We start from the raw sequence: 23,869 nt of genomic DNA on the forward strand, positions 1-23,869 counted from the left end.
TTACAGTCTCTGGGCGCTACAAAACAAACCGGGGGCTTAGCACTGGCCATGAGACCTCACACAGCAGAGCTTTCCAAAGTAAAACGGCACCCCCCGGGGGGGATCTGCTGAGGCTGATAGGCATGGGGGAGCGGGAGCTCGTGCTGTGAGCAGTTGCTGAACCTGAGATGCAGGAGGGGCAGTTACTGGGCTGCACAATCCTTTGTGACGGTCATGACTCCTGCCCTGCTGTGACCACAACGAACTGGTGCTCCGCGCTGGGAAGGGGCTGCTGCAGCGTGTCTCATCCCGTAAGTTTAGAAGTTGCAGCTGCAGCCTGGGTGGCAGCAGTGAAATAGTGATCCAAAGTCCAGAGACGACGAACTCTCTGCAGCAGCAGGAGGGTTGCCAGCTGCTAGCTTGCTAGGTTCCTGCCTCACCTCTTGCCTTTGGGATGTGATTTCCAGGGAAAGTGGCTGTAATGTCATCTTCCCCTTTGCTCTCCCCCAGGCATGTGGACTGCGGGGAGCAGCTGGGTATGAAGAGACCCCGGTGTCCAGTTTGGAGTGCTCAACATGTCCCTCCTCCCGTGTCCGTCCCCCCCCCCAGCCCAGCCCAGCCCAGCCCAGCGCTCAGAGGGACCGCCTTGTGACTGGCACTGTCTCTCCCATGCTAATCAGAGACTCTCTCCTTGTTTCCCAGACCTTGGTGATCAAAGTCTGCGGAGTCATTCTGTCGGTGGTTGGAGGCCTGGCTGTGGGGAAGGTAATTTGCCAAAGAGGAGGACCTAATTCAGTCGCCTTCACGGGAGCACCGGCGGGGTGTAGTCACCACTCTGCTGCATGCTGGCTGCAGGAAATGCTGGTGTCTTGCTAAAGCGGGGCTGATGCGTCCGTGACCATCAGTGTTTGAGAATAGCTCCCTCGGAAGCGGTTTGTTTCACGTGGATACACCTGTCCCTTTGCCCTGCTTCAATGACTTTGCCACTTTCCCCTGCACTCTGACACCTGCACCTATGGGCTGCCGTTGAGGTGCCGTGCTTTCCTCGGGTGGCAGATGTATCCCAATGACATCTGCTGACCTGATGTGACTGGGAGGAGGGCAGGGGGGTCGCAGCCCTTGTGGCTGTCTGGTTCTTCACTTTCTATATTCGAGACCATATAGAGAATGAATCCTATACGTCTGAAATGCTGCCGCTGTACTGCAAGGCGGCCTGCCAGAGTCCTGCTGGGACATCGCCAGGCAGAAGTGCAGTCACTTGTACTGTCTGTGGTTATAAATGGACCTTGGGTCTACTCTTCTGCAATCCTGAGGGGAATCCCCTCTGATTCCCTGCGTTTATAGAGAAAGGGCTCTGCCTGAATTCACATTCACGCTACCTGCTCTGGGAAACATGGGGGTTTATCTGGGCCTGCTGGGACTTACTTTTAGAATCACTTGCTAAAATTAGCAAGTATGGGGAGTAATGTGAGGTTTCCAGTTCCTGAAAAGAAACCTCCCCTACTGGAGCCGGGGTTGCTTCAGACAGAATCGCCATGTTCCCGCAACCTTCGCAGACTGTGCGGAGCCACGAGGCTGGTGCTCTGGGCCCTGACATGTGGTTAGGGAATTGAGCAGTGGGGAGCGTGGATGGCAGGGCCGAGTCCATGCTCTGAACTCTCGTGCCTTCAGAGGTAGGCTCTGAAAAGAGCAGCTGCCTTTCTCACCTACTGTTGGCTCTTCTGCCTTTAGGAAGGGCCGATGATTCATTCCGGAGCAGTCATCGCAGCCGGGATCTCGCAAGGAAGATCCACATCTTTGAAGCGAGACTTTAAGGTTGGTTGCTCACTCCCAGAGTCTGACAGGGCACGAGGGAGTGTGTGTGCGGGGGAGGGAGGGTGTGTACACCCACGTACGTGCTGGGGAAGGAGACGTGGTGACTGACTTGTGATGTCTTGGGAGGACAGTAGGCGACCTCTGGTCTCTTGGGTAGAAGTAGCACAACAAAGTGTGCCTCACCTTCCTAGTGTGGTCTAGGCCAGCCCACTGATTCAACTGAATCCAGAAGAGTCTGGCCTACTTAAAAGGCAGGTGGTGGGGGTGAGATGGGCCTGAGTGTGGTGGACTTCCACGCCTGCCTTGCATGCCAGGGGCCAGGAACCCTGCCCGAGCAGTCATCTGGGGGTGGCTTGGAAGGTGTAATACTGGCCTATCCCAAAGGGAGCTCCAGCCAGTCACCTTTGCCCTAAACCATCCCAGTTGCATTGCTTTCTGGGGACCTATCCCAGCAATGTGATGGGGACCAGCATAGCTTTGGGCAGGCGAGCAGCAGATGTTAGCCTGTGTTCTTCTCCATGCCGCCCTTCCAGGGAGCACTCTCGGGTCACCAGCACCCGCGCAGCCTGTAAAGCCACCGTCCTGTTGTTTCAGATCTTTGAGTACTTCCGCAGAGACACGGAGAAAAGGGACTTCGTCTCCGCCGGAGCAGCAGCTGGCGTTTCAGCTGCTTTTGGCGCACCTGTTGGTAAGCTGCCGTTTGGTGTCGTGTGTTCGCCTACGGACCGGACTCTGCCCCGGGTGGGATGCTCGCTCGCCCCAGCTAGTGGCAGGATCTGCCGGGGATCACCTGGACACTCCAGATTTTCCCAGCTCTCTTGTGACGGGCGGGCTTAATCGGTCACGCTCCGAGAGGAAGTGACCTGTGTGTGATAGACCACTGGAGTGGCAGCTGCCCTTGCCTACCTGCAGCTTGGCACGTGCTGCATGGTCTGCTCTCTGGCAGTGCTTGAAACTGCTGCTTTCAGAGCCAGGTTCCCATTTAGTGAGGCCAAACTGGAAGGCAGTGGCAGTTCTGTCTGCCTGCCTGCCTGCTTCTGCCAATCCCCCACATGAGCTTGGTGGCAAACCAAAAAGTCGCAGGCAGGCTGCCTGCCTCTGCCAGCACCAGCAGAGCAGAGGGTGACGTGCCCGGGTGGGCAGGGCTGAGAGCTGTTATCCCGCATTCCCTTGGTGGGGTTATATGGGAAGCCCTCCCGGGAGGGGTGTCAGTATCGGTTGCTATGGGGCAAACCCGTGGATCTTCCCTTCTCAAGCACTAGCCTAAAATCTAGCAGTGCGGTTGTGTGTTAAGGGACAAGTTAGTCCCCCAGCGGGCTGTCCCTTCCTCCCACATCCAGGGTGAAGCTGTGTCCCAGCATTGCTGCTCTACCCCACTGAGTGCCTCGAGAAGCGAGGGCATGATCGCACCAGCCTGTAGGCCGAGTGTGCCCTCCCAACGGTCCCATCACAGGCTTTCTCCCCTCGGCGAAGCCTTCCTGCTGCCACGAAGGCAGGCGTCAGAATGCCAAGCTTTTACAAAGCCACTGTGCGTCATGCTTCCCCAGCGCCCACCGGGCGTGGCCGAGGGCTGCTGGCACAGACATGCATCTGCAGCCATGACCCTCCCGGAAGCTTGGCCAGCCGCTGGACTACTTCCAGGGCTCAGGCTGATGGGGGTCCCCTGGGCAAAGGGTCATCCTCCAGTTCCTGGAGTACACAGGCAGCTTGTGTGGGTGTGAGAGGTCCTCAGCCCCGGGATGCTGCGTCCTGTGTCTCTGCACACCCATGGGGCGTGGCTCCTTACAGCCCGGGTAACTGGGAGATCACCACTTGCTCTGAAAGGCACAGCCGCGCTCAGGCTGGGGGGTGGGGGGGGGGCGGCAGTAGCTGCCTGGTCTGATCCGTTACAATGGCACCATTGCCTTGTGTATCTCTAGGGGGAGTTCTTTTCAGCTTGGAAGAAGGTGCTTCCTTCTGGAATCAGTTCCTGACCTGGAGAATCGTAAGTGTTAGAAACCTGGGGCAGAGGCTGCCCCCTCCTTCCTGGCTTGTGCAGCGCCATGCACAATTGGGCCCATGGGTGCTGGGCTGCCTGTCTGGGCACAGACTTCTGAAAAACTGCGGCGAGCTGCGAGTGCCCCGGGGTTCTGACTGGCCGTTTCCCCAGATTGTTCGGGAGAGGCAGGATTGCCTTGTCTAGTGAGAGGCCTGTGCTGGATAGAGATGCTCCCGTCTGAAGGGAACTGTTGGGCGAATCTAGGCCTTGACTTCTTGTGTAAGAGTTTGAGGCCAAGAAGGAAGATGCTGATGAAACTGCTAGTTAGTATTTGGGGTCCTGCAATTGGCCTGTGCCGGAGAGTTGGCAAGAGGGAGATGGGGGCAAAAAGGAACAACCCAGAATTCTAGGAAGAGGCGGGCAGCACGTGTGCGTAGCGCAGAATGCAAGGTGCTGTACATCCCTTCGAGGGAGATGTGGCTCCTGACTATGGAGCTCACAGTGTAACAGAAGGGCACTGGGCACTTGTGAACTAAATCCTGCACCTCCCTGCTTGTAAGAACCCTTCAGGGAATGAGTGGGGCAGAGCTAGGCCCCTGGCGGATGGAGCAGGGCTAGGAGGGGTGTGATGGCAGGTAGCTGAGGCGGCGGGCAGCGTTTCTGGTTGTCTAGCGTCCTGACACCTGTTGCTTCTTTCTGCAGTTCTTTGCCTCCATGATCTCTACGTTCACGCTGAACTCCATCCTGAGCTTTTACCATGGGAACCCCTGGGACCTCTCCAGCCCGGGTCTCATCAACTTTGGAAGATTCGATAGCGAGGTAAAATTGCTGGCCTTGTGCCAGTCACTGGGTTGGCGGTTGCCCTTTGCAGCCTGGGGAATAGTGGAAGGACCTGAGGTCAGATGGGGCTGTTCACCCCCTTTATACCTTTGCCCTGAATGTTTGACAGTGTGAGGGGCCCCAGGTGGGCCCTGTCTTTCTCCGTGGCTCTCAGTGACCTGGGGTGGAGGGGACGTGTCACGCCGGTAGGGCTCTGCAAAGGCCAGACGCACTCATAGCAACACTTCCCGCTGAGCAGGCTCTTGGCACCGACCATCGTTTGGAAGCATTTGCCCAGCTGTTGCTGTGCTCTGGTTCTGGGAGCGTGGGCTCCGGGGGGTCTGGGAGCAAGGAGCCCTGCTGCAGCTGTCACGCTCAGAGGCAGTGATGTGGCGCTGAGATCGCCACCACGCCGAAAAGTCTCCAAACCCCTTTCTCCTTGTTTGCAGAAACTGGGATACACGTTCCAGGAAATTCCGATCTTCATGTTTATGGGAGTGGTTGGTAAGATGGGTCTGCTCGTTCGATTGAGTTAAATTCTCTGGTATCTCCTTCCCCTCTGTCCTGGAAAGCTGCCTTATCCCACGTCCTGGGGAGAACGGGAAAGCCATTAAAAAGCAGAAAAGCCAAGGGGCCCTCGGTGAATCTGCTACGGTTTGATTCTCCAGATAGTCTTGATCTTCCATGGTGAAGGCAAAATCCCTGAACTTTGTGCTTCCCCATTGCTGGGTAGGGTTTGAAGTGTGGCAGAGCCTGCAGTGTCAGGGTAGCATTGGTCCCAGCTCTGTTCCCCTGAGAGGCTGGGGGAAGGGAACTGGTGTTCTAGGCAAAACCCCCTGCTTGCTACAAATCTCTGAGCCGGGTCTTTGGAACGTGAACCGTGTGAGAATTATTTTCTGCTTTGCTGCTTCTGTACAGCCCTCTCCTGCTGGGCAGGGCACAGAAGCATGCATCTAAAAATCAGTCTTTCCTCTGTACCCTGGCCTGCCTCGATCTCCATGCTCTACAAACAGGCGGCCGCTAGCAACCCTGATTCCGTGCCTCTGGCTTTAACAAAATGAACAGAAGTGCAGGGAAACACCAGGCCGGAGTCAGTTAGGAATTGCTCCTGGTATTTCTTTAAGTTGTCAGAACCTACCCTTTGGATCGGACTGGACTCTAGCCAGTATTCTGACGTCACCTGCTGCTGTCACTGCTCTGGGGGTCTGGATGGTGGTTGGATCTCCAGCCTTCCACCCCCTAATTCCCTGCCCAACAAGAATAGAAACAGGAATATTGTGGTCTCCAGTTGGCTGGCTGCCATCAGGACACAGACTGTCTCCTAAAGCCATGTTGTCTCTGAGCATTGAAACGTGCACGTTGAGAGAATGAAAACTACTGTTACCACAGCAACCCTGATGCAGCCACATTGCACATCCCAGCATGCACTGGAAAATGAGACAGTTGTAGTCTACGTGGGGCCTCTTAATAACCTGGTGCTGTGTTAAAATTCTCAATCATAATGTTGCATTAATGGCTGTGGCGCATTGTGCAGATCTATGACCTACGTGTTGTAGAAATAATACGGTGCTCAGGCATTGATTTTCCTTTAATAAAAAAACAAGATGTAAAGGAGTGGGCAAGTGTGTACATGGATCTCTCTTGGATGCATGCTACAGCTCACTATTCTCTCCTATCCAAAGCAATAGAGTCACAATTTTGACTCTTTAAATTGTGAAGTCTCCATAAACTGGAGATTTGTGCCCATGTGGAGAAATGGCAGAAGCTTGTGCCGTTTCTTCTCTGAAGTTCAGCTTGCTCTCCTTTCTCCCGTGTGGCTTGACACTGAGCGTTACAGAAGGAAGTTACTGCTTTTCCCTGGAAGCTGCTACTGTAGATGACTTAAAATATTGTGCTGTTGATAACATGTTACTGGCGAGGGCAAAAAACTGTCCAAAGGCAAAGTGATTCAGGAGAAATCTTTTTTGAAGACCTGTTTAACTCTGCAGTTATTATTGCAGGTGATAGACAATCTTGAGAGAGAGAATTATGGGTTTCTTTCAAATCCACTCAAGAGGTTTTCCACTGTTTTCCTCTCTCCTGCTTGCAGGTGGAATTCTCGGTGCAATATTCAATGCCTTGAATTACTGGTTAACTATGTTCCGAATCAGGTAAGCATCAAAGAGATGCAAAATAAAACTAAATCCCTCGGTATTAGCACTGGTTGTGTCCAGTTTGGGGCTGATTAACTGAACAAGGGTGTTGCTTTAGTGCCTGAAGCCCTGTGGCTTCAGATCTGATAAGATTTCTAAGTGACATGTTGTGTTAGCACATTCTCACTTACAAAACTCAGGTGCTTAGAAGTAAGGGACTGATAGTTCAGGATGTCATCACTTAATAGCGCACTAGAATCAACAGCTAGTATCACTAATCACAAAGAAATCCATGTTTCATCACAACTGTAACCCTGATCCAAAGTAAATATTCCTTCCATCATCTGAAAGTCTAAAGCAAAGATACCCTTCTGAAAAAGGAGTCTTAGGTTACACGTACCCATTAACAGTACACTAATCCACCTCAAATACATATTTAAATTCAATGACTGTTCCATGCTTTCCTACTGAACTGCATAACTGCTGTTTCTTGGGACGTGTTGGATTTCATTAGATTTTACTGACAACCAGGTAGTATATTAACTGGTGCTGCAACTCCCATTTAACAGGATCTACTTCTTACATTCTGAAGTCTGATGATGGACTAAAAGACTTTAGAACAAATCCATGGGTCAGAGTGGGCAACGGTGATGAAAGATGAATATTTTTGTCCTGATGTGAATGCTTACGTGGACAATACAAGATCTGATTTTCTTAACACTCAGTTCTTTGCTGTTATGTACTTGGGTTATGTGCTTTGTAAATGCAGAGAAGAGCATTTTCAAAAGTCTAGGTCCCAGTGAGCTCCTAAATCACTTAAGTGCTTTTGAAAACTTTACCTCTAGTCACTTGGCTTCAAAAATCAGTTAAAATGGCTAATCTTTCTGTGTTGGAATACCTCCCTGCCCCCCGGGGACCTGGCTTCTCATTTATCATCCAGAGCTCCTCTTTCAGAAACAGTTAGTTCAGAAAAATAACATCCTGTGTGTGTGCTGGGAGAAGTGCTTTGTAGCTTTTGCAGATGGAACAGGTGGGAATTGAGGGATTCAGAGCAGATGGTTTATTCCGTGTTCGATATTCCTGTGAACGTATTAGTGGAGCTAGAAATCTGCAGGACTTCTAAAAGCATAAAGCGCTATTTCTGTGCAACTCCTGGTTCGTACAGCCCCAGTGACGTTTCAGATGGCCTTCCAAGGGCAGAGCTGGGGAAAGGGGATTCGCCACCTTCTGTAGACAAATTGGAGAGAGTCCAGAAGAGAGCAACAAAAATGATAAAAGGAGGAAAGGTTAAAAATAATGGGCTGGGTGTGTTTTAATCCTGAGAAATGAAAACTGATGGGGGACCTGATAAGTCTTCAGATATGCAAAGGGCTGCTATAACCATCCACTTTATCACTCGTTCTCTGTGTCTATCGCAGGAAGGACAAGAAATAATGGGCTTAATCTGTAGCTAATCTGATGTTAGGGAAAATGTTCTGACTGACTGCAAGACTAGTTAAGCTCTGGAACAGGGACCACGGGAGGTTGTGGAATCCCCATCACTGGAGGATTTTAAGGACAGGTTGGACAAACAGGTTTATTTGGTCCTGCTTCAGTGTAGGCGGCTGGATTAGATGATCTGCCGAGATCCTTCCAGCACTACGTTTCTAGGATTTCTCCAGCCCCCCATTTCTTTGGGCCTGTGCAATCCTGCTGCTTGTCTGATTCCCGCCCTGGGAGGAGATGGTGGCCTTCTCTATCAGCCTGCGCCAGCCCTCCCCCCATCAACAACACCAGCAGCGGTTGGAACCCATTTGAAGAACCAGCTGAGCCCTGGCGGTGCATCTGGGAAGCAGCAGAACAGCCAGGAGGGAGCTCCCTGTTCACGTGGCTTGTGTCCGACTCCGCAGGTATATCCACCGCCCTTGCCTTCAGGTGATCGAGGCCATGCTGGTGGCGGCTGTGACAGCGTCTGTGGGGTTTGTGATGATCTACTGCTCCAGGGATTGCCAGCCCTTCCAAGGGGATGCCGTGACCTATCCACTGCAGGTAGGAGTCCCTCCACCCCCACAGTGAAAGTGTGTCTGTTCCTGACTGCCCCCTAGAGCTGGATCGGCTCACCGAACAGCAAGCTGCTCAGAGCTCAGGGGTTTTCACGAGTGACCTCTGCTGCCTGGCTTGGGAGCCAGCCTGTCCTCTGTGGCTTTTCTACAAGCCAGGGGGTGTGAGCATTGAGGGAGGCGAGAATGTCTCTTTCTGGGCAGTGAATGAGGCAGGGCTGCATATATGGCACAGGAGCCCTGCCTCTTGCAGGGCCTGGGTTCCCATTATAGACAGTCCAGCTGGGACTTGATGATCCATCCTAGTGCACCAGTAAAAGTGAAGACTTTGAACATCTCGAGCCTTCACTATACCACCTTGTGAAGGCGGTCACTGTCAGGTTAAATATCGCCCGTCTCTGAAAACATATTGCCGACTGCTGTTAAGGGCCATCGAAAACTACTTGAACGGCTAGTGATCAGAGAGAAATGTCTCGTCACTTTCTGCTTTCACTGCTCCCCTTTCTGGACAGTAAGTGTACCCTGCTTGTGACAGCCTTTCAGGCAGTGAAGGGGAAGAGAGAAAATGCCCATTTGACTTCACACCACAATCCAGGACTCAAAGCTTAAATTCGCATCTAAATTTAACTAGATTTCAACTTGACCACGACCCTCTAAATCTCTGAGCCACGTAACTATGTCCAGGTGTGCTATTCGATAGCGATCAACGAGGCCCCTGTTTTTAAAGGTGTTTAAGCCTTGCTGTGCTCACCATTGCACACGGAACTGATTTTGGGGCCCAAACATTTTCAAAAGGCACTTAGAAGCCTAAATCCCATTGACAGCTGATGGGAAATAGGCTCCTAAGTGTCTAAATCCCTTTTGAAAATATTTGGGCTCCTAAATCAGTTAGGCTTGCAACGATGAGTGCAGCAATATCTAAACAGCTTTTAAAATGCTGGGCGTAAGAGGCTAACGCGCAGTGTACCGTGCTAGCGATGCCTGTGGCATGTGGCTACGTTAAACTCTGCACATTGGCTAGTTGGGTCTATTTCACCAGCTGTCCGGGAGCCCCTTTCACGCCTGCCTTCCCGCTGGTAATTCTAGCTCTCTGCTGGCTTCCGTCTCCGGGTGCCGCATGGCTCAGTGCAGTGATTGTCATGTGGATTCTGCCAGTTCTCACAAACAAACCTTTGTTTTTTCTTTCCTCCCCTAGCTGTTCTGTGCGGATGGAGAATATAACTCGATGGCCACCGCCTTCTTCAACACGCCGGAGAAGAGTGTTGTCAGCCTCTTTCACAACCCTCCAGGTCAGTTACGGCTTGGCGGATGGGACAGGGAACTGTCGGCAGAACAAGGGTGGGAGGGCTCGGGGTTAATGGCAGGGCCAGGTCAGCAGACCCCGAATTAGGAAGCAAGTCGCGTTCCTTGATTTGTGGGTGGACGTTCTCCTCATGGTAGCTCAATACACAGCGCTACCGCACTCCCTGCCCTGTGGGGTGAGCTCTGCTCAGTAATGCAGACTCCTGTAAAAAGATCTGTTGAATAGCCAGTCTCCCCAGAACCTGGGAGGTGTGCTGGCTCCGGGGCTGGCCAGTGTGTGACACGTTCATGGTGGCAGTGGTGGTGCTGTCACCCAAGGGCCTGGTGTGGACCAAGCCCCCATTGTGCTGGGTGCTGTACAAACGAAACGAGGACATTCTCAGCTGTGCAGTCACGGGGGTGAGCTAAGTGTTTACCTGGGGCAGTGCCTGCCCAGGACAGCTCCCATCGTAGGGAAGAGGAGCATCCCACAAATCAGCGTGGGCCGGGTGGTGATCGTGCACAGCCATTCACTCGCACGGTGACTTGTCCTCCGGGCCTTTTGGGAAAGCTTTACGAACAGAGGCGGCAGAAGCCTTTCATAGCACTTACAAACTACCCTGTGGAAGACGTGCTGCTAGGCCGTGCAGTGTCCTAAATCTTCCAGACTGACCTCATCAGAGAAACAGGCTCTTTGATGCCTGAGCTTGGCGTTGGTCATACTCACTAATTCATAAAATTTCAGTCGTTTCCGAGGGGTCTGCCGGGCGCTAGCGTGATCTGCTGTTGAATGTGCGTTTAAACAAACCAGTCTCTAGCCAGATGTGAATGGGACATGTCTGAGTATGAGACGGGCATAAGAAGTCTTGTGCTTGTCTGTTGCAGTCGTTCACTAATTTGAAGCTTTTAAAAGTAAAGATCTGGATTTGTATCAGCAAAGTGGTGTCAATATTTTATTGACGCTCCCACCAAAATTCCCCCTCCCTTAGCCTGTGATAAACAGCCTGTCCCGTGAGCATGTGCGCTCAGACCGGCAGGATGAGAGCCATGGTGTTTTAGATTATGGTGTAGATGGGAATTTGAAGAGGAGGCTGTAGTGTCCCATGAGCGCTCTTGTTAAATGTCAGCCAAGCATTTTCCATTCACCTTCTTTCTTCAGTCTCAATTTCAGCCTTTCTCCTTCATGTGCTCGCTCTGAAAGCTGGAGTCTGTTATAGAAATGTTCTTGGCTGCTTCCTGTTTGCTAAGGTCCCTCTCTCCTGAATGAGTTTCCCTTCTGGTTATGTTTTGAATGTGGATTGTACTTTTTGGATTGTCTAGAAATTAAATCCCCTTTCACAGTGCCCCAGAGAGTCCAGTCTCGGTTTGCATTTCCCTTGACATAAAGCCTGTAATTTTTAAGCTAAAAGGCACAAGTTCTGCCTCGACCCCCATAACGGGCTCTTGGAACAGCCACTTGAATCTCAGGCCTGTTCGTTCTCTGACAGCTGGTGCACAAAGCTGGCTGTAACTTGAATGTCCTGAACTGGCAATTCCAGTATGGGTTGCAGTCAGTGGTGGTTACTTTCCTATGGAGATATGATGGGACCCAAGGAAACGACTCTGTACTCTAGCTGAGAGGACTTCTGGTGCCCCAGACCCTTCCCCTCTCCCAGCTCAAACCTTGGGTCCAGTTCCTTGGATGACAGCTGCCTGTGGAAATGTTCAAAGGGGCGGTGTGGCAGCGCTCGCTACTTAACAGGCTTTAAACAGCTGTCGCCTGATGATGCAGATCCAGGGAGTGCTGGGATGGGAGGGGGGACTTCAGGGCATTGCATAAGGACCTCTTTATGCAGGTGATGTCCAGTGAGGCAGGTGCAGGATGGCTGGCAAGACTTCCCTGGTATGTAGCGACATGCAAGCACCAGGGGGTGCCCCGTTGATCACAGAGCAGGATTCTCCTCCTGGCACTCTGGCTGAAACCATAACAGCGAAGTGCTGCAGACCAGCTGAAGAAACACGATACGACAGGTCTAATTGTCTTGGCTTCCGCAAAGGAAAACCGCGCCTCCCTGCTGGATTAAATTCTTTGGTCTTCTCAAGAACTGGCTGATCTAGCTTCTCCGGGCTTTTAAAAGTCTCTGACCAAGTCCCTCCCAAGAGGCTACTCAGGGAAGTACATCTCCGAAGGTCAGGGTGTTGCCCTGGGTTAGAACTTCTCTGGAACGGCGAGCAACCGAAACCGTCCATTTGAGTTGTGCCCACAGGCTAACAGCAGGTCCTGGACCGGGACTGGAGCTTAGAGAAGGGGTGGAGCAGCGAGGGCAACTTATGGAGGGGACCAGTCGTTTGTGAGACGTGTAGAAGGGCCCGAGCCAGCTAGAGGGCAGGAGAAATGCTTGCAAGCCTGCAGCCCCGGGAGCAGAGGTTTGCAGTTCTCTGGTTTAGGCTGGGCAGTGATGGATGCGCAGGTGGGACTGGCAGGCGTTGGCAGCCGTCCAGCCTCTCAGAGCCGCGTCATGGCAAAAACGCGGTGCAGCTAATCAGCTGGAATTGGCCACTTAACGAGCGCTGTAGCTTGCCCTGAGAGCTGCTGGTGTCGGGTCTAGAAGTGCGTGAATCTCAGAGGTGTGGAAGGGATGAAACAAGCCTCCTGGGCCTCTCTTCTCTCCCCCCAGGCTCTTACAATCCCATGACCCTGGGGATGTTCACGCTGATGTATTTCTTCCTGGCCTGTTGGACCTACGGACTCACTGTGTCTGCGGGTGTCTTCATCCCTTCCCTGCTGATTGGGGCTGCCTGGGGGAGACTCTTTGGCATATCGTTGTCCTACATGACCAGTGGAGCGGTGAGTTACCCCCCGGGCAGGGCCAATAAACCTGGCTGTCTGTGCAATGCTGTTGGCGAGCCATGGGGGTGAAGGCCGTGGGGTGTCATGCTGGGGTCTGAGCTGGTTTAGTGAGTGGAGGAAGAAAGGCCAGTTCAGATGATGCCAAAACCCAGCTAGAAGGGGAGAGGCTCTGGCTTGCTGCCCTTCTCCTCCTCACGCAGCAGCAGCAGCTCCTGGTCGAGTGCAATGTAAGTCCTCCCAACTGGCTAAGGCTCCCTGACAAGCGTTTCTCTCCCTGTCCGGGGGGCAGAGTGCGCTGGAGCATGGCGAGGCTGTTGTCAAGGGGGACTTTGCTGCTGGATGCGCCAGCAGACGTGCAGAATATCCTAATCTTTGCAGAATGGGTGTCTGCTGCTTTTGATCCAGGTCTGTTCCCCTCCACCCCTGGGTAACTCGCTCTTCCCATGTCTCCTGTTCAGATCTGGGCTGATCCTGGGAAGTATGCTCTGATGGGGGCTGCAGCGCAGCTGGGTGAGTTGGGGTCTCCGTTGGAAAATTGCCTGCTAGGAGGCGTGCGTTCGTTCCAGGGAGACCGGGCCGTATCCTGATGTGTCTTCATGGGGAACCAAAGCCCCTGGTTGTGCATGTCAGACTTTGCAGTGAGGCTTGTCTGTTTACCACTGGAAAGTGTCCCGTGTGGAACCACAGAGCAAAGCAGCAGAGTCTCCCTCGGGGCCTCTGGCTGCCTGGGTGCGGCTCCCAGTAGGGCAGCCCGGGTATGAGTGCTGGCCGTGCTGCCCCATCCTGCGGTGGCCCATGTTGCTGCTACATTAACTCCCAGCCCCCGGTCCAGCAGCGACCCTAAAAACAGAGCTCTTCACATGGGCCTTGGAGAACCTAACAAACGTGGCATTGGGCTGGGCTGTGGGTCGCTGGGCTGGATAGGCGATGGGGCCAGCCTGCCCTCCTGCTAGCATCCTTCCCAGAGGAGCAGGGTGGCCGCACGGTGGTGGCCTTGTGGCTGAAGACACTGGACTGCAACGTAGGTGAGCTGGGTTAGTTTCCTGGCTCTGCCATGGGCTCCCTGTGTGCCCTGGGGCAGGTGGGGGCAGCTCTGTGCCTCCGTGCCCCACCCCTACACGATGCAGGCCCTTCCCCACCCCATAGACCCTGCGTGGCTCTGTCTCTCCAGCCCAAACCCCAAGACAGAGAAAACCCTGAAAATTCAGGCACATTCAGCAGTTGTGGGGACCAGCCAACGTCCCAGCACAGGGGCTCAGAGTCTTTATGGGAGGCTCCCCGGCTCTCCCTCTACCCCCTCCCTAGAGCCCCCTCAGTCATGTCCTTTCCAGAGCCCAGAATGAGCGTGCCTCTCCCATAGGTGGGATAGTGAGAATGACCCTGAGCCTGACTGTCATCATGATGGAAGCGACGGGCAACGTCACCTACGGCTTCCCCATCATGCTGGCGCTGATGACTGCCAAGATTGTGGGCGACTACTTCGTGGAGGTGAGCGGCCTGGCTGCTCTTATTCCAGGCGGGAGTGGCAGGCAAGGCAGCGGCGATGGGGTGGCGGTGCTGTCCCAAGCGGGCTGGACCTGCTGTCTGAATTGGGGCAGAACACAGGCAGGGGGCTGGCCTTGGAGCCTGCCAAATGTGCGTGGCTTGACACCGCCCCCTAGTGGCACAGCCCGGCTTGGCATGGCTGTAGAGACCCTAGATCAGTGGTTCTTAACTTTTCCAAACTACTGTACCCCTGAAGCCTGAGTCCCACCCCCACGGGGCTGAGGCATGTAACTTAGTTTCATGGCGCCCCTGTGGCTCCAGGCAATTGCCTTTCTTGCCACCCCCAATACCAGCTCTGCACTTGCGACCCCTCTAAACCCCCAGGTTAAGAAACACTGCCCTAGATTATTAGCGGGGAGGTGCCAAGCTCTGTGAGCCAGAGTGGAGCAGAGTTAACACCTCCTTCATCGGCTGCAGCTGGTCAGTGCCGCTTCAGCTGAGCACTGAGGGGCTTGACAGGGCTGCATGCATGGAGCCCTGGGGCCACACCAGGCCCAAGCTGCGTTGCTGGAGCACTTTGGAGGGCGCTTGCGACCTGTGCGCACGCTGTGCCTGGCGGCTGATTGCTTTGCCTCTCCTCCTGCGGCAGGGTCTGTACGACATGCACATCCAGCTGCAGAGCGTTCCTTTCCTGCACTGGGAGGCTCCGGTGACGTCTCACTCCCTCACAGCCAGGTAAACCAGCTGCTGCCTTCCCTGGATCCTGCCTTGAGCTCCCGTAGGGGTGTTGGACAGAACAGCCTGGGGGGCTGGGAGGGGAGACCCTGGGCCCTAGGATGCAGAACTCCCCAGGCTGGCTAGTAACAGAGCAAACCTCCCAGGAGGCAGCTGATGGTTTGAATTCCCAGTGCCGCTGGCTTGGAGAGCTTTGATCGTGTGCGCTTGCGTGATTAAAGCCCGCCCGCCAGCGGGTCTGATGGGTCTGTCCTGCCCCACCCCATGGCAGCCCGGTGTCACCAGTACAGCTGTGAACTCTCTAACCACTTCTGGGGCAGTTTGATTAGGAGGGGCTGGGGTGTCAGGGGGTCCTGGGGTGTCGGAATGAGGTCCAGGGGGCCCCTCACTGCCTGACCCAGGACCACAGAGACAGAGCTCTGGATGGTCCGATGGTGTCTGGGCTTCTGATTGTTCCTGGGGGCTGAGTGATGGCTTCACAGCCCACCAGTGCAGAGGGGTGCCTCCCTGCCCTCCCCAGCGCCCAGGCCGGACTGGCCACAGGCACACGAGTGGCGTGGGTGCAGGGCCTCTCACAGGCGGCAAGGCTGTCTGCCCATCCCCTCAGTAGCGTGGCAGTCATTGCACATGATCAGGGAGGTTCCCGTGTTTAGGAAACTCCTCTGGCGAGGTGCCAGTTCCCAGGAAGGACAGCTTGTCAGGGCTGGGAGAGAGAGTCTGTGCCATGCTCTGCACGAAATGGGCTGGAGCTGGGGTCTTGGGAACCGGTGCATTTCTGTTGCCCCAGCCGTCCCACCGGGGCCGCCACCATTGCTCGTTGGGTAGTGCCTGGTCCTCGGGGTGCCAGCTGCCCCCCAGCGACAGGCTAAGGAAAGTAGCACCTGCTACCTAGATCCGCTCTCATTCAGAGGCGTACCCACAGAGAGGGGGTCGGGCACAGCCTGCTGGGCCCCGGGGAGGCCAGATCACAGCTGTGCCACGTACAGACCCCGTTCGTGTTCCTTTGGGGGCTGTTTGTGGCTAGAGGCTGCGGTCAGATTGGCTGCGACCTTGGGGGTTTATCACCTTCCTCTGCAGTGTAGGGCACGGGGGAGCGGCTGGGATCTGGGTGGGTCCCCCAGCTGCTCTCAGCCCTGGTGGCATCTCAGCCCCTCCTGTTCTCTGCCTGTGCACCCAACAGCTTAGTCTGTGGTCTCATGAGGCTTAATGCAGGGCAACTGCGCCTGGATGGAATAAGGGACACATGATGATGTGGGGAGTGGAGCCCTGGCCAGGCCAGGCTGCGGAGGAAGAAGATTGTGACTGGTGTATTGAGTGTTGCCCTACCTACATTGGGGCTGGGCCGCACACATTCCAGCCCCCGTCACCTGGCACTTTGTCCCCTGCAGGGAGGTGATGAGCACGCCCGTGACCTGCCTCAGGCGCATAGAGAAGGTGGGAACCATCGTAGACATCCTCAGTGACGTGTCGTCCAACCACAATGGCTTTCCCGTGACGGAGAGCAGTCCGGACACAACACAGGTGGGGTGGCTTGCCAGCCAGCCGCTGGCCTTGCCCCGGGCAACTGAAATAACACCCACAAGGGGGTCAGGGCCCCTACACAGCACTTGGGGATCAGCCCGACCCGCCGCATCAGGCCAGCGCCCTGTCAGCTGCAGGGGCGTCTCCCTGACCCTTGCGTGCGCTAGGGGGCCTTTCCCGAAGCCTCCTCCCTTGTGCATGCCAGCCCGGCTCCTTGGCTCGTAGTGACGCTAGGAGCTCCGGATTCGTGGCCCAAGAGCTCCGGATTCATGGCCCTGGCGCTCAGAGGCTGGCCCAGCTGGTGACTCCTCTGCCCTGCAGCTCCCAGCATTGCTGCTGGCCACCAGTGAAACTGACCCCGTGTGAGCAGTGCTGGGGAGAGGCTGCTCTGTTCCCTGGTGCTGCTGAGCCGGCCGGGGCTTAGTGTGCGCTGCGGGGGGCGGGCGGTCACACGTTCCCCATCTCTAGCCAAGACTCCCCAGTGCCCGGGAGTGGGGGCCTCAGGAGCCGCGGGGGTAGGATGGGCGGGACCCAAAGCGCCAGCACTGTTCAGAGGTGCCCGGGTCAGAGCCAGCCGCCGGGAGACCGACCCGCTGGCCCCACAGCATGCGCCACCAAGGAGCAGTGCACGCCCCGTTGCCAAGGCGCTGGCAACATGCGGCCCTGCGTGCTGGCGTCCTTGCACTAGTTGGTGCTGGGGAGCGAACCCCCGACGCGGCATCAGAAACCAGCGCTCCCAGCTGGGCCTAGCCCCCACGTTCCCCACCTGCCCCTTGCACTTTGCACAGCCCCTAGGGACGGCGACCGGAGTCGTCGTCATTGTCCGCCACCCCGCTCGGTTGCATTGCCTCTCCCCGACCCCGAGGCTGTGCCCCCACGTGCCTTGTGCAGGCTCGAGCGCCGCAGGCCCAGGGTCTCGCTGATGGCATCTCATGCCAAGCCCGCGCCTGCCTGTCAGCCCCGCCGGGGTTCTCGGCACGGGGCTCAGCTCTGTGTTCCCACAGGCCTGCCCGCTTGTGGGGGCCTGTGTCCTGCCCGTCGGGCGGCCCGCTGACCCCTGCCCATGCCCAGCGCTCTCTCTCTTGCAGGTGGCGGGGTTGCGAGGTTTGATCCTGCGCTCCCAGCTGATTGTTCTCCTGAAGCACAAGGTAAATGACACCGGGGGACCGGGAGCCTTTCACCTCCCAGGGTGGCTGGCTGCGACTCGGCGCGGGCTGGCGCTGGGAGACGTTACCGCCTCTGACTGGCTCGGGCCTCGGGAAGGAGCTGCTGGTCTCAGTCCCGGTCCTAGCAAGCGGGTGCCTGTCTAATGAACTCCCTGCTGCTCAGAGAGGGGCCCGGGAGGGTGGGCTGGGCTCAACTTCCCTGTCACATCGCAGGGGCTAACCCGTCTCGGCTGCTCGGGTACTGCTGGGCGTGATACCCACCGCTTCCCCCAGCAGCTCCTGGCTCCCTTCCTTCGCCGCTTTCTGTCCTCGAGCCCTCGCTGTGCTGGGGACCGGCTCTCTGGCAGGAGGCTGCTGTTCGTACGGATGGTGATGGGTCCCCCTGACTCGCTGCCCGAGGGCGAGCCGGGCGCCGTCTGCTAGGAAACGCCAGTTCACACCATTCTGCAGGGGGGACCGATCCCCAGGCGAGGCAGGCTGGCAGCCTGGAGATCTGGGCTGCGATCCCAGCTCTGCCCACCCTTGGGCAAGTCCCTCTGCCCACCAGCACCGCGAGGCAGCTGCCTCCCTCACAGAGACTGTCGCCCGGAGCCCTGTCTGCCGCGCCCGGGGGTGGAAGCGCTGAGTGCTGGGATGCAGCGAAGCAGAGCTGGCCCTGTGTGATGTTGCGGGGTGAAGGACGTTGCTCGATCGCAGCCAGCTACTGCCTGGTTTTACCCCAGACTGGCTGGACCCGCGCGGTGCTGGGTTCCCTGCTGCCCATAGACATTTGCTGGCCGCGGCTAGCGAGGTGGGGAGCCTGCAGAGCAGAGCGTGCACCGTCGGGGTGGGGGACAGCTGATCTGCCAGATCAGGATTCTGGTCAGCCGAGTAGGTTAGCCACCAGCCTCCTGGCCAGCTTGGAGCCACGGCTCCTGTGACTGCGGTCTCCCCTCTCCTAGGTCTTTGTGGAAAGAGCCAACTTGAGCCTGGTTCAGAGACACCTGAAGCTGAAGGATTTCCGGGATGCCTACCCCCGCTTCCCCCCGATCCAGTCCATTCACGTCTCCCAAGACGAGCGCGAATGCATGATGGACCTGACCGAGTTCATGAACCCCTCGCCCTACACGGTGCCCCAGGTACCACTCGCTCCCCGCTGCTGGGCCGGGCGCGCTGCTGCAGATCCACCGTCGGGAACAAGCCGGCGCTGGGGGTGGGACGCCTGGAGGGCAGAGCCGGGCCTGCTCTCTCGTCTTGGCCGAGCCAGGGATCTCCTCCCGCCACTTGGGGGCCGAGTCGAGCTCGCTTCAAATGGGGAGAAAACGCCCCTCCTGCTGGTGTGAGTGGGGAGCTGGATTCCCCCCTCCCCCGCTAAAGGGGAGAGAGCCAGTTAGTGTCTGCTTGGGCCTTCCTGGGGGGCCAGTGCTCCTTGCTTGGCCCCCGTGACACGCAGCTCGCTCTGTGCGCGGCCGGCGCCTCTGGTCCTCTCTGACCTGCCCTGCCTTGCTCTGGATTGCAGGAGGCGTCTCTGCCGAGGGTCTTCAAGCTGTTCCGGGCACTGGGCCTGCGGCACTTGGTGGTGGTGGATAATCACAACGAGGTGAGCGGCTTGCGGTGCCGGGATGCCCCTTTGGGTTCCCCCGGCTCCGTCTGGGGCGAGTCTCTGCCTCACCGTGCAAAGCTGGGTGCTGACGTGAGCCGTGCGGGGGACACTCATCTTCCCTCTGCCTCCCTCCCCACAGGTGGTCGGGCTGGTGACCAGGAAGGACCTGGCGAGATACAGACTAGGCAAGGAAGGGTTAGAGGAGCTTTCCTTGGCACAGACGTGACGCCGGGGCGGCCGCTTCACTGTGGTGAGCCCCGTTTCCCTGGAGGCGACGGCAGGGAGCTGGTTCCCGCAGGCCACCATGCACACCCAGAGCATTCGGCCCGGATGCCCAGCCCTTGATTTTGCATCTTGCCTATCTCTGTGTTCCCATTTTACTGGCTGCCTCTCATCTATACCGGCCCGGCTTCTCTGCAGCCTCTTGTCCTGTCCCGCGAGGGAGCAGCTGCTCGGTAGGCTTCTGTTTTCCTCCCTCCGTCTGCTGGGATGTCAGAGCAGCTGAGCCCCGCACCTGGGGCATCACGAGAGTGCGCCGAAGCTGGGCTGCGGACACCCCACTGCTACCACCTGGCCAGCGCGGTACAAGCAGAGCTGCTTCCCCATCCCCCCCATTGCATGGGGTACGCGCTCTGTGTTTCTGGAACCAAAACCATGATTTGACCAGTCTGCAGCAGCCGCCATTGACCACGTGTCCATCCGCACCTGTGCCAAACCCTTTCTACCCAGGGTGCGGTCGTGGGAGCTGGCAAGGACCAGGCCAGGATCTCCGAGAGGTGACCTGGCATTGCAAAAGTTCACTGTGTCGCTGCAGGGCTGGTGTCTGGGGACCAGCATCTCACCACTGCTTGCAGCTGAGGTGGCTTTTCACCCTGCGTGCGAAAGGAGCCACATACCCCAATTTCACAGCATCCGCCTGACACAGCTGTGCGTGCACACAACCTCTCCCTTGGAAATGCACCAAGCAAACAGGGCGCATCCTGGGGACTGTCTGCAGCCGGCATGCCTCTCGCCATCACCGGGCCGATCTCGTCCATGGGCTACGGTCAGGCCCCGCACCTGGTCCTGTTTGAGATGCTGGGACAGCCTCTCCTTGAGCGCCCACGTGGAGACAGGCGTCTTTCCTGGCACCGTCTGGGCATGGTGGAGCCCACCGCCCCCTCGCGGCCTTTTGTCTCTGTATTGACTGTCTCACAGGGTGCGGATCAGCCTGAGCGCGGCCTGGGACCGGGGCTTGAGTTTGGATGCAGGCGATCTGTGAAGGAGTCTCCGGGGAGCGCATGTGCCAGGTGGGCATTGGCACCGCAGTTCTGGTGAGAGGAAGGAGGATACCTGGTGCCGAGTTCTGCCTAGCTGTGGGGCCGGGAGGGGTTGGCCCGTTTCCAATGGATACCGTGCGGGGGGGGGAGGTCACCCTCCCTAGGGGGTGATGGTTATCCAAGGACGTGAAGAATGAACACTGGGGCACCCACCCACATCACTGCTGGGCCCTCTCCCTCATACGCTGGGCCTGCCACGCCCGTGGCATCAGTACAGTTCGTAGCACCAGAGTGCCCACACCCATCCGGGTGCCTCTCTCAGCCCTTTCTCGGAGAGCAGCCGTCTCAGCAAAGCAGGGCTGCCGCCTTTGTCTGCTCTGTGCTGCCTTCCCCAGTCGCTGGGGTTCTCAACAGTCCCGGCCTTGCTCCTGGCTTCTCTGAGGCAGGGGGCTCCTGGGGATGGGGCAGGATATTCCTTGCGGGGGAGGGACTGAAAGGAAGAGGGATCCGGCTCATGAATTTTCCTGGGGTGAAAGGATGTCATGTGGGATGGTGAAACAGTGCTTTGGCAAACAATTCCCTGCCTGTGCCCTGCTCCAGGAGAGGGGGCTCACCTGTCACTAGCTCCTGTCCGTTCTGCACGGTCTCCACTCAGTGACGGCAGCGCGGGGGGGGCGAGTTCCCACTGCCCTGTTCATGGTGCCGCTTGTGCTCCTGGCAGGACGGGGGGAAAGGGGGTGGGACTGAAATGCGCAGCGACTGTGAGAAATAAAATCACTGGAACCAAACCGCTGCTGCCGGATCTGCTTTTCCGTCTGCGCCCCGTCCTGGCCGCACCGCTCCTGGACAGCACGGTGCACTCGACCGGGGTCAGGCCGGGGAGCGGTGTTGGGGGCTAGGTGCGGGAAGAAAGAGTTGGCTCTGAACTACTGGAGGCTGCAGAGTGAAATCAGACACGGTTCCCACCCAGCGAGGCCAGCCAGCCAGTGGCTGAGGGGACAGGGTGGGTACGGAGCCAGGCTGACAGCCTCTTGTGAAGGCTTTAAAAATCGGTGTGCGGAAGTCTGGCCTTAACTCCCGGCCGCTCCTTGGGCCAAGCAGTAAGTGAAAGAAATGCTGCTGGCGCCGGTTCCTGGGGGGCGGGGAATGCGACCGAGCTGAAATCTCCGGGGCGCCAGCTTGGGGCGCTGCCGGCGGCGAGGCGTGTCGGAGACAGTGGGCAGCCAGATGCCATCCCCGCTGGTGTGGGGGGGAAGGCGCTGCCTGCTTCAGCTCAGCCATTGCTCTGGCCTGCAGGTTCCTGGGGCAGCCTTGGGACTCTGGGCAATGTAAGTCTTGTTCCTGCGTCCCCTTTCACTGGCCCCACTCCCCTGCTGGCCCAGTCCTGGGCCTAGGATTTCACCCACTGCTAGAAACAAGAGCTGGCAACCAGCCACTCGCTGGACTCCACCCCTGACCGAAGGCTGCGTGTCCCACTAATGTACAGGCTGTCCACCAGGCAGCGTCACGCCGGAGTGTGACATACCAGCCCCAATGCGCTTCCTGTTGTTCCAACACAGAGTAAGTGGGACAATTTTAGACATCAGTAGCTTGCTGGTCACTGCAAAGGGCTGTGTCGTCACTACTGGAGGGCGTTGGTGATTTTGCACACCTGTGTCTGGCAGAGGGCTGAGATCAGATTCCCCAGAGCGCTAAGACACAAGCAAGGATCTTTCCAGGAACTCGCCCTCTCCAGCCGAGTAGATTCCAGCTTCTCCCCTGAGAGTTGCTCTGAACACCAAGGGCTTGTGTTGTAGATGTAGACCTCACACAGTTAGCTAGTGCATGTAAACGTGCCCTGCTCAGGCAAGCGTGTTCCTGTCCCTCTGGGGCGGGGAGGCGTACGGGGCGCACAGGTGCTCGGATGCTGCCCTCCATCTGTGACTTGAGTGATGGGCTCAGAGCCAGCCCCCCTCTCCTCGGCTTGTCCCTCTTTGGTAACTAACCGTTTTTAAAAGGAATCATTGCAAAACCCAAGTGTCTATTTTGGAAGCCTTGAGATTTTCTATGGAGAGATGACCCCTGGGAGATATTTTTGTGTGAAATAAAGGCTGTTTATACTTTTATTCTGGTGTTGGCTGCTTTCTCTTGCCCTAAGGCATTGATCGGGGCCAAAGGGCTATTCTGGCGAGCCAGCATTTGCCGGTGTGTTATGGGGCTTGTCTGGGTCCTTGGGTGCCATGGGCTGGGGGGCAGAGAGGCAGCACTGGGGTTGGCTTCTTCCTGTTGTGATTGCTCCCAGACCGATGGGGCTGAGGGGAGCGGGTGTCTGCTGGGAGCCCCTTGGGCCAGGGGCCTCTTGACCCTGGATAAGGCAGCCTGGGATGGTCCCATCTCTGGGAAGGAGTCCAGCAGAGAGGCCTCAGAAGGGCACGGGCTGGCGAGCGTCACGGTGCCCTTGCGCCCCTTCATCCTCCAGGACTCGTCAGCGGCACTAGTGGCTGTTCCTGCCTAACAGCTGCCACATGCCCTGGGGAATTGGACATGCCCGAGTGTGCAGCGAGTTCTGGGGCTGGTGCCCTGATTGGGGTCAGTGGTGCTAGGATCAGCCCAGCCTGCCCTGGGGAACCGCTGGCCCCAGCAAGCTGCTGCGTGTGCCTGGCTGTTCTCGTCTTGGTGCCTCGCCAGCCAGGGCCGGCAGCCCCCACAGCCTGAAGTGCCGGATCCATGCCACATCCCCCCTCCCCTGCCAGATACTCAGCAAGGCGCACAGAGCCGCTGCAGAACCAGCCAACATGGGGACTGTGGAGCTTTCTCTGCCTGGTGCTGCCTGGTTGTTGCACCAACACCCTGCTTCCTTTGGTCTATTGCCCCCCCTTCACCTTAATATCACTCTCCACCTGCTCCTCCTTTCCCATGGGCTAATCCCCTCCAACCTGACCTGCACCCCCTTCACAAGCCAGCAGCCTTCACTCCGCTGCTGGGATCCAGCCCTTCCATGCCTCTGGCTGCTCTAGCCAGACTGCAGGCTCTGCAGGGCCAGGGCTGTCTGCTACTACATTTACAGGGCCTAGCGGCCCGGGCCAGGTCTTAGCTGGTCCCTAGGCATCGCCATAATAAACAGGAGTGAGGCTAGAGTTGGTCTCCCTGAGTGCTGCTAAGCTGGTTCCTTGCTTGGGGGGAGGGTAACAAACCCAGGTCGGGGGCTAGTGGTTTGCCTGCCGCTGTGATAAAAACATCTCCCCCTGAAGGCCCCTTGACTTGCTGCT

General features: G+C 57.0%; 1 protein-coding gene across 2 annotated transcripts in view; it reads left to right on the top strand.

Annotated features, from left to right (window-relative positions):
* CLCN7 (chloride voltage-gated channel 7) overlaps positions 1 to 22,726 on the top strand; it is a 53,245-nt gene extending 30,519 nt beyond the window's left edge. Inside the window, exons 8-25 of one of the 2 annotated variants that reach the window (XM_067551157.1) lie at positions 682 to 744; positions 1,711 to 1,794; positions 2,389 to 2,482; positions 3,714 to 3,778; positions 4,475 to 4,591; positions 5,041 to 5,095; positions 6,681 to 6,741; positions 8,613 to 8,751; positions 9,958 to 10,051; positions 12,701 to 12,870; positions 13,332 to 13,383; positions 14,234 to 14,361; positions 15,008 to 15,093; positions 16,482 to 16,614; positions 17,703 to 17,762; positions 18,722 to 18,898; positions 19,279 to 19,359; positions 19,502 to 22,726. In XM_067551157.1, the coding sequence (XP_067407258.1) occupies positions 682 to 744; positions 1,711 to 1,794; positions 2,389 to 2,482; positions 3,714 to 3,778; positions 4,475 to 4,591; positions 5,041 to 5,095; positions 6,681 to 6,741; positions 8,613 to 8,751; positions 9,958 to 10,051; positions 12,701 to 12,870; positions 13,332 to 13,383; positions 14,234 to 14,361; positions 15,008 to 15,093; positions 16,482 to 16,614; positions 17,703 to 17,762; positions 18,722 to 18,898; positions 19,279 to 19,359; positions 19,502 to 19,588 (1,746 nt within the window). In that variant the 3' untranslated portion in view covers positions 19,589 to 22,726. The remainder of the gene's footprint in view (positions 1 to 681; positions 745 to 1,710; positions 1,795 to 2,388; positions 2,483 to 3,713; positions 3,779 to 4,474; positions 4,592 to 5,040; positions 5,096 to 6,680; positions 6,742 to 8,612; positions 8,752 to 9,957; positions 10,052 to 12,700; positions 12,871 to 13,331; positions 13,384 to 14,233; positions 14,362 to 15,007; positions 15,094 to 16,481; positions 16,615 to 17,702; positions 17,763 to 18,721; positions 18,899 to 19,278; positions 19,360 to 19,501) is intronic. The other variant, XM_067551158.1, reaches the window with a different exon arrangement.
* Positions 22,727 to 23,869: the final 1,143 nt, after the last annotated feature.

The sequence above is a fragment of the Emydura macquarii genome, unplaced genomic scaffold (genome assembly GCF_026122565.2).
Source record: "Emydura macquarii macquarii isolate MOO-44397 ecotype Brisbane River unplaced genomic scaffold, CSIRO-AGI_Emac_v2 contig_1348, whole genome shotgun sequence".
In the NCBI taxonomy this organism is placed as follows: domain Eukaryota; kingdom Metazoa; phylum Chordata; order Testudines; family Chelidae; genus Emydura; species Emydura macquarii.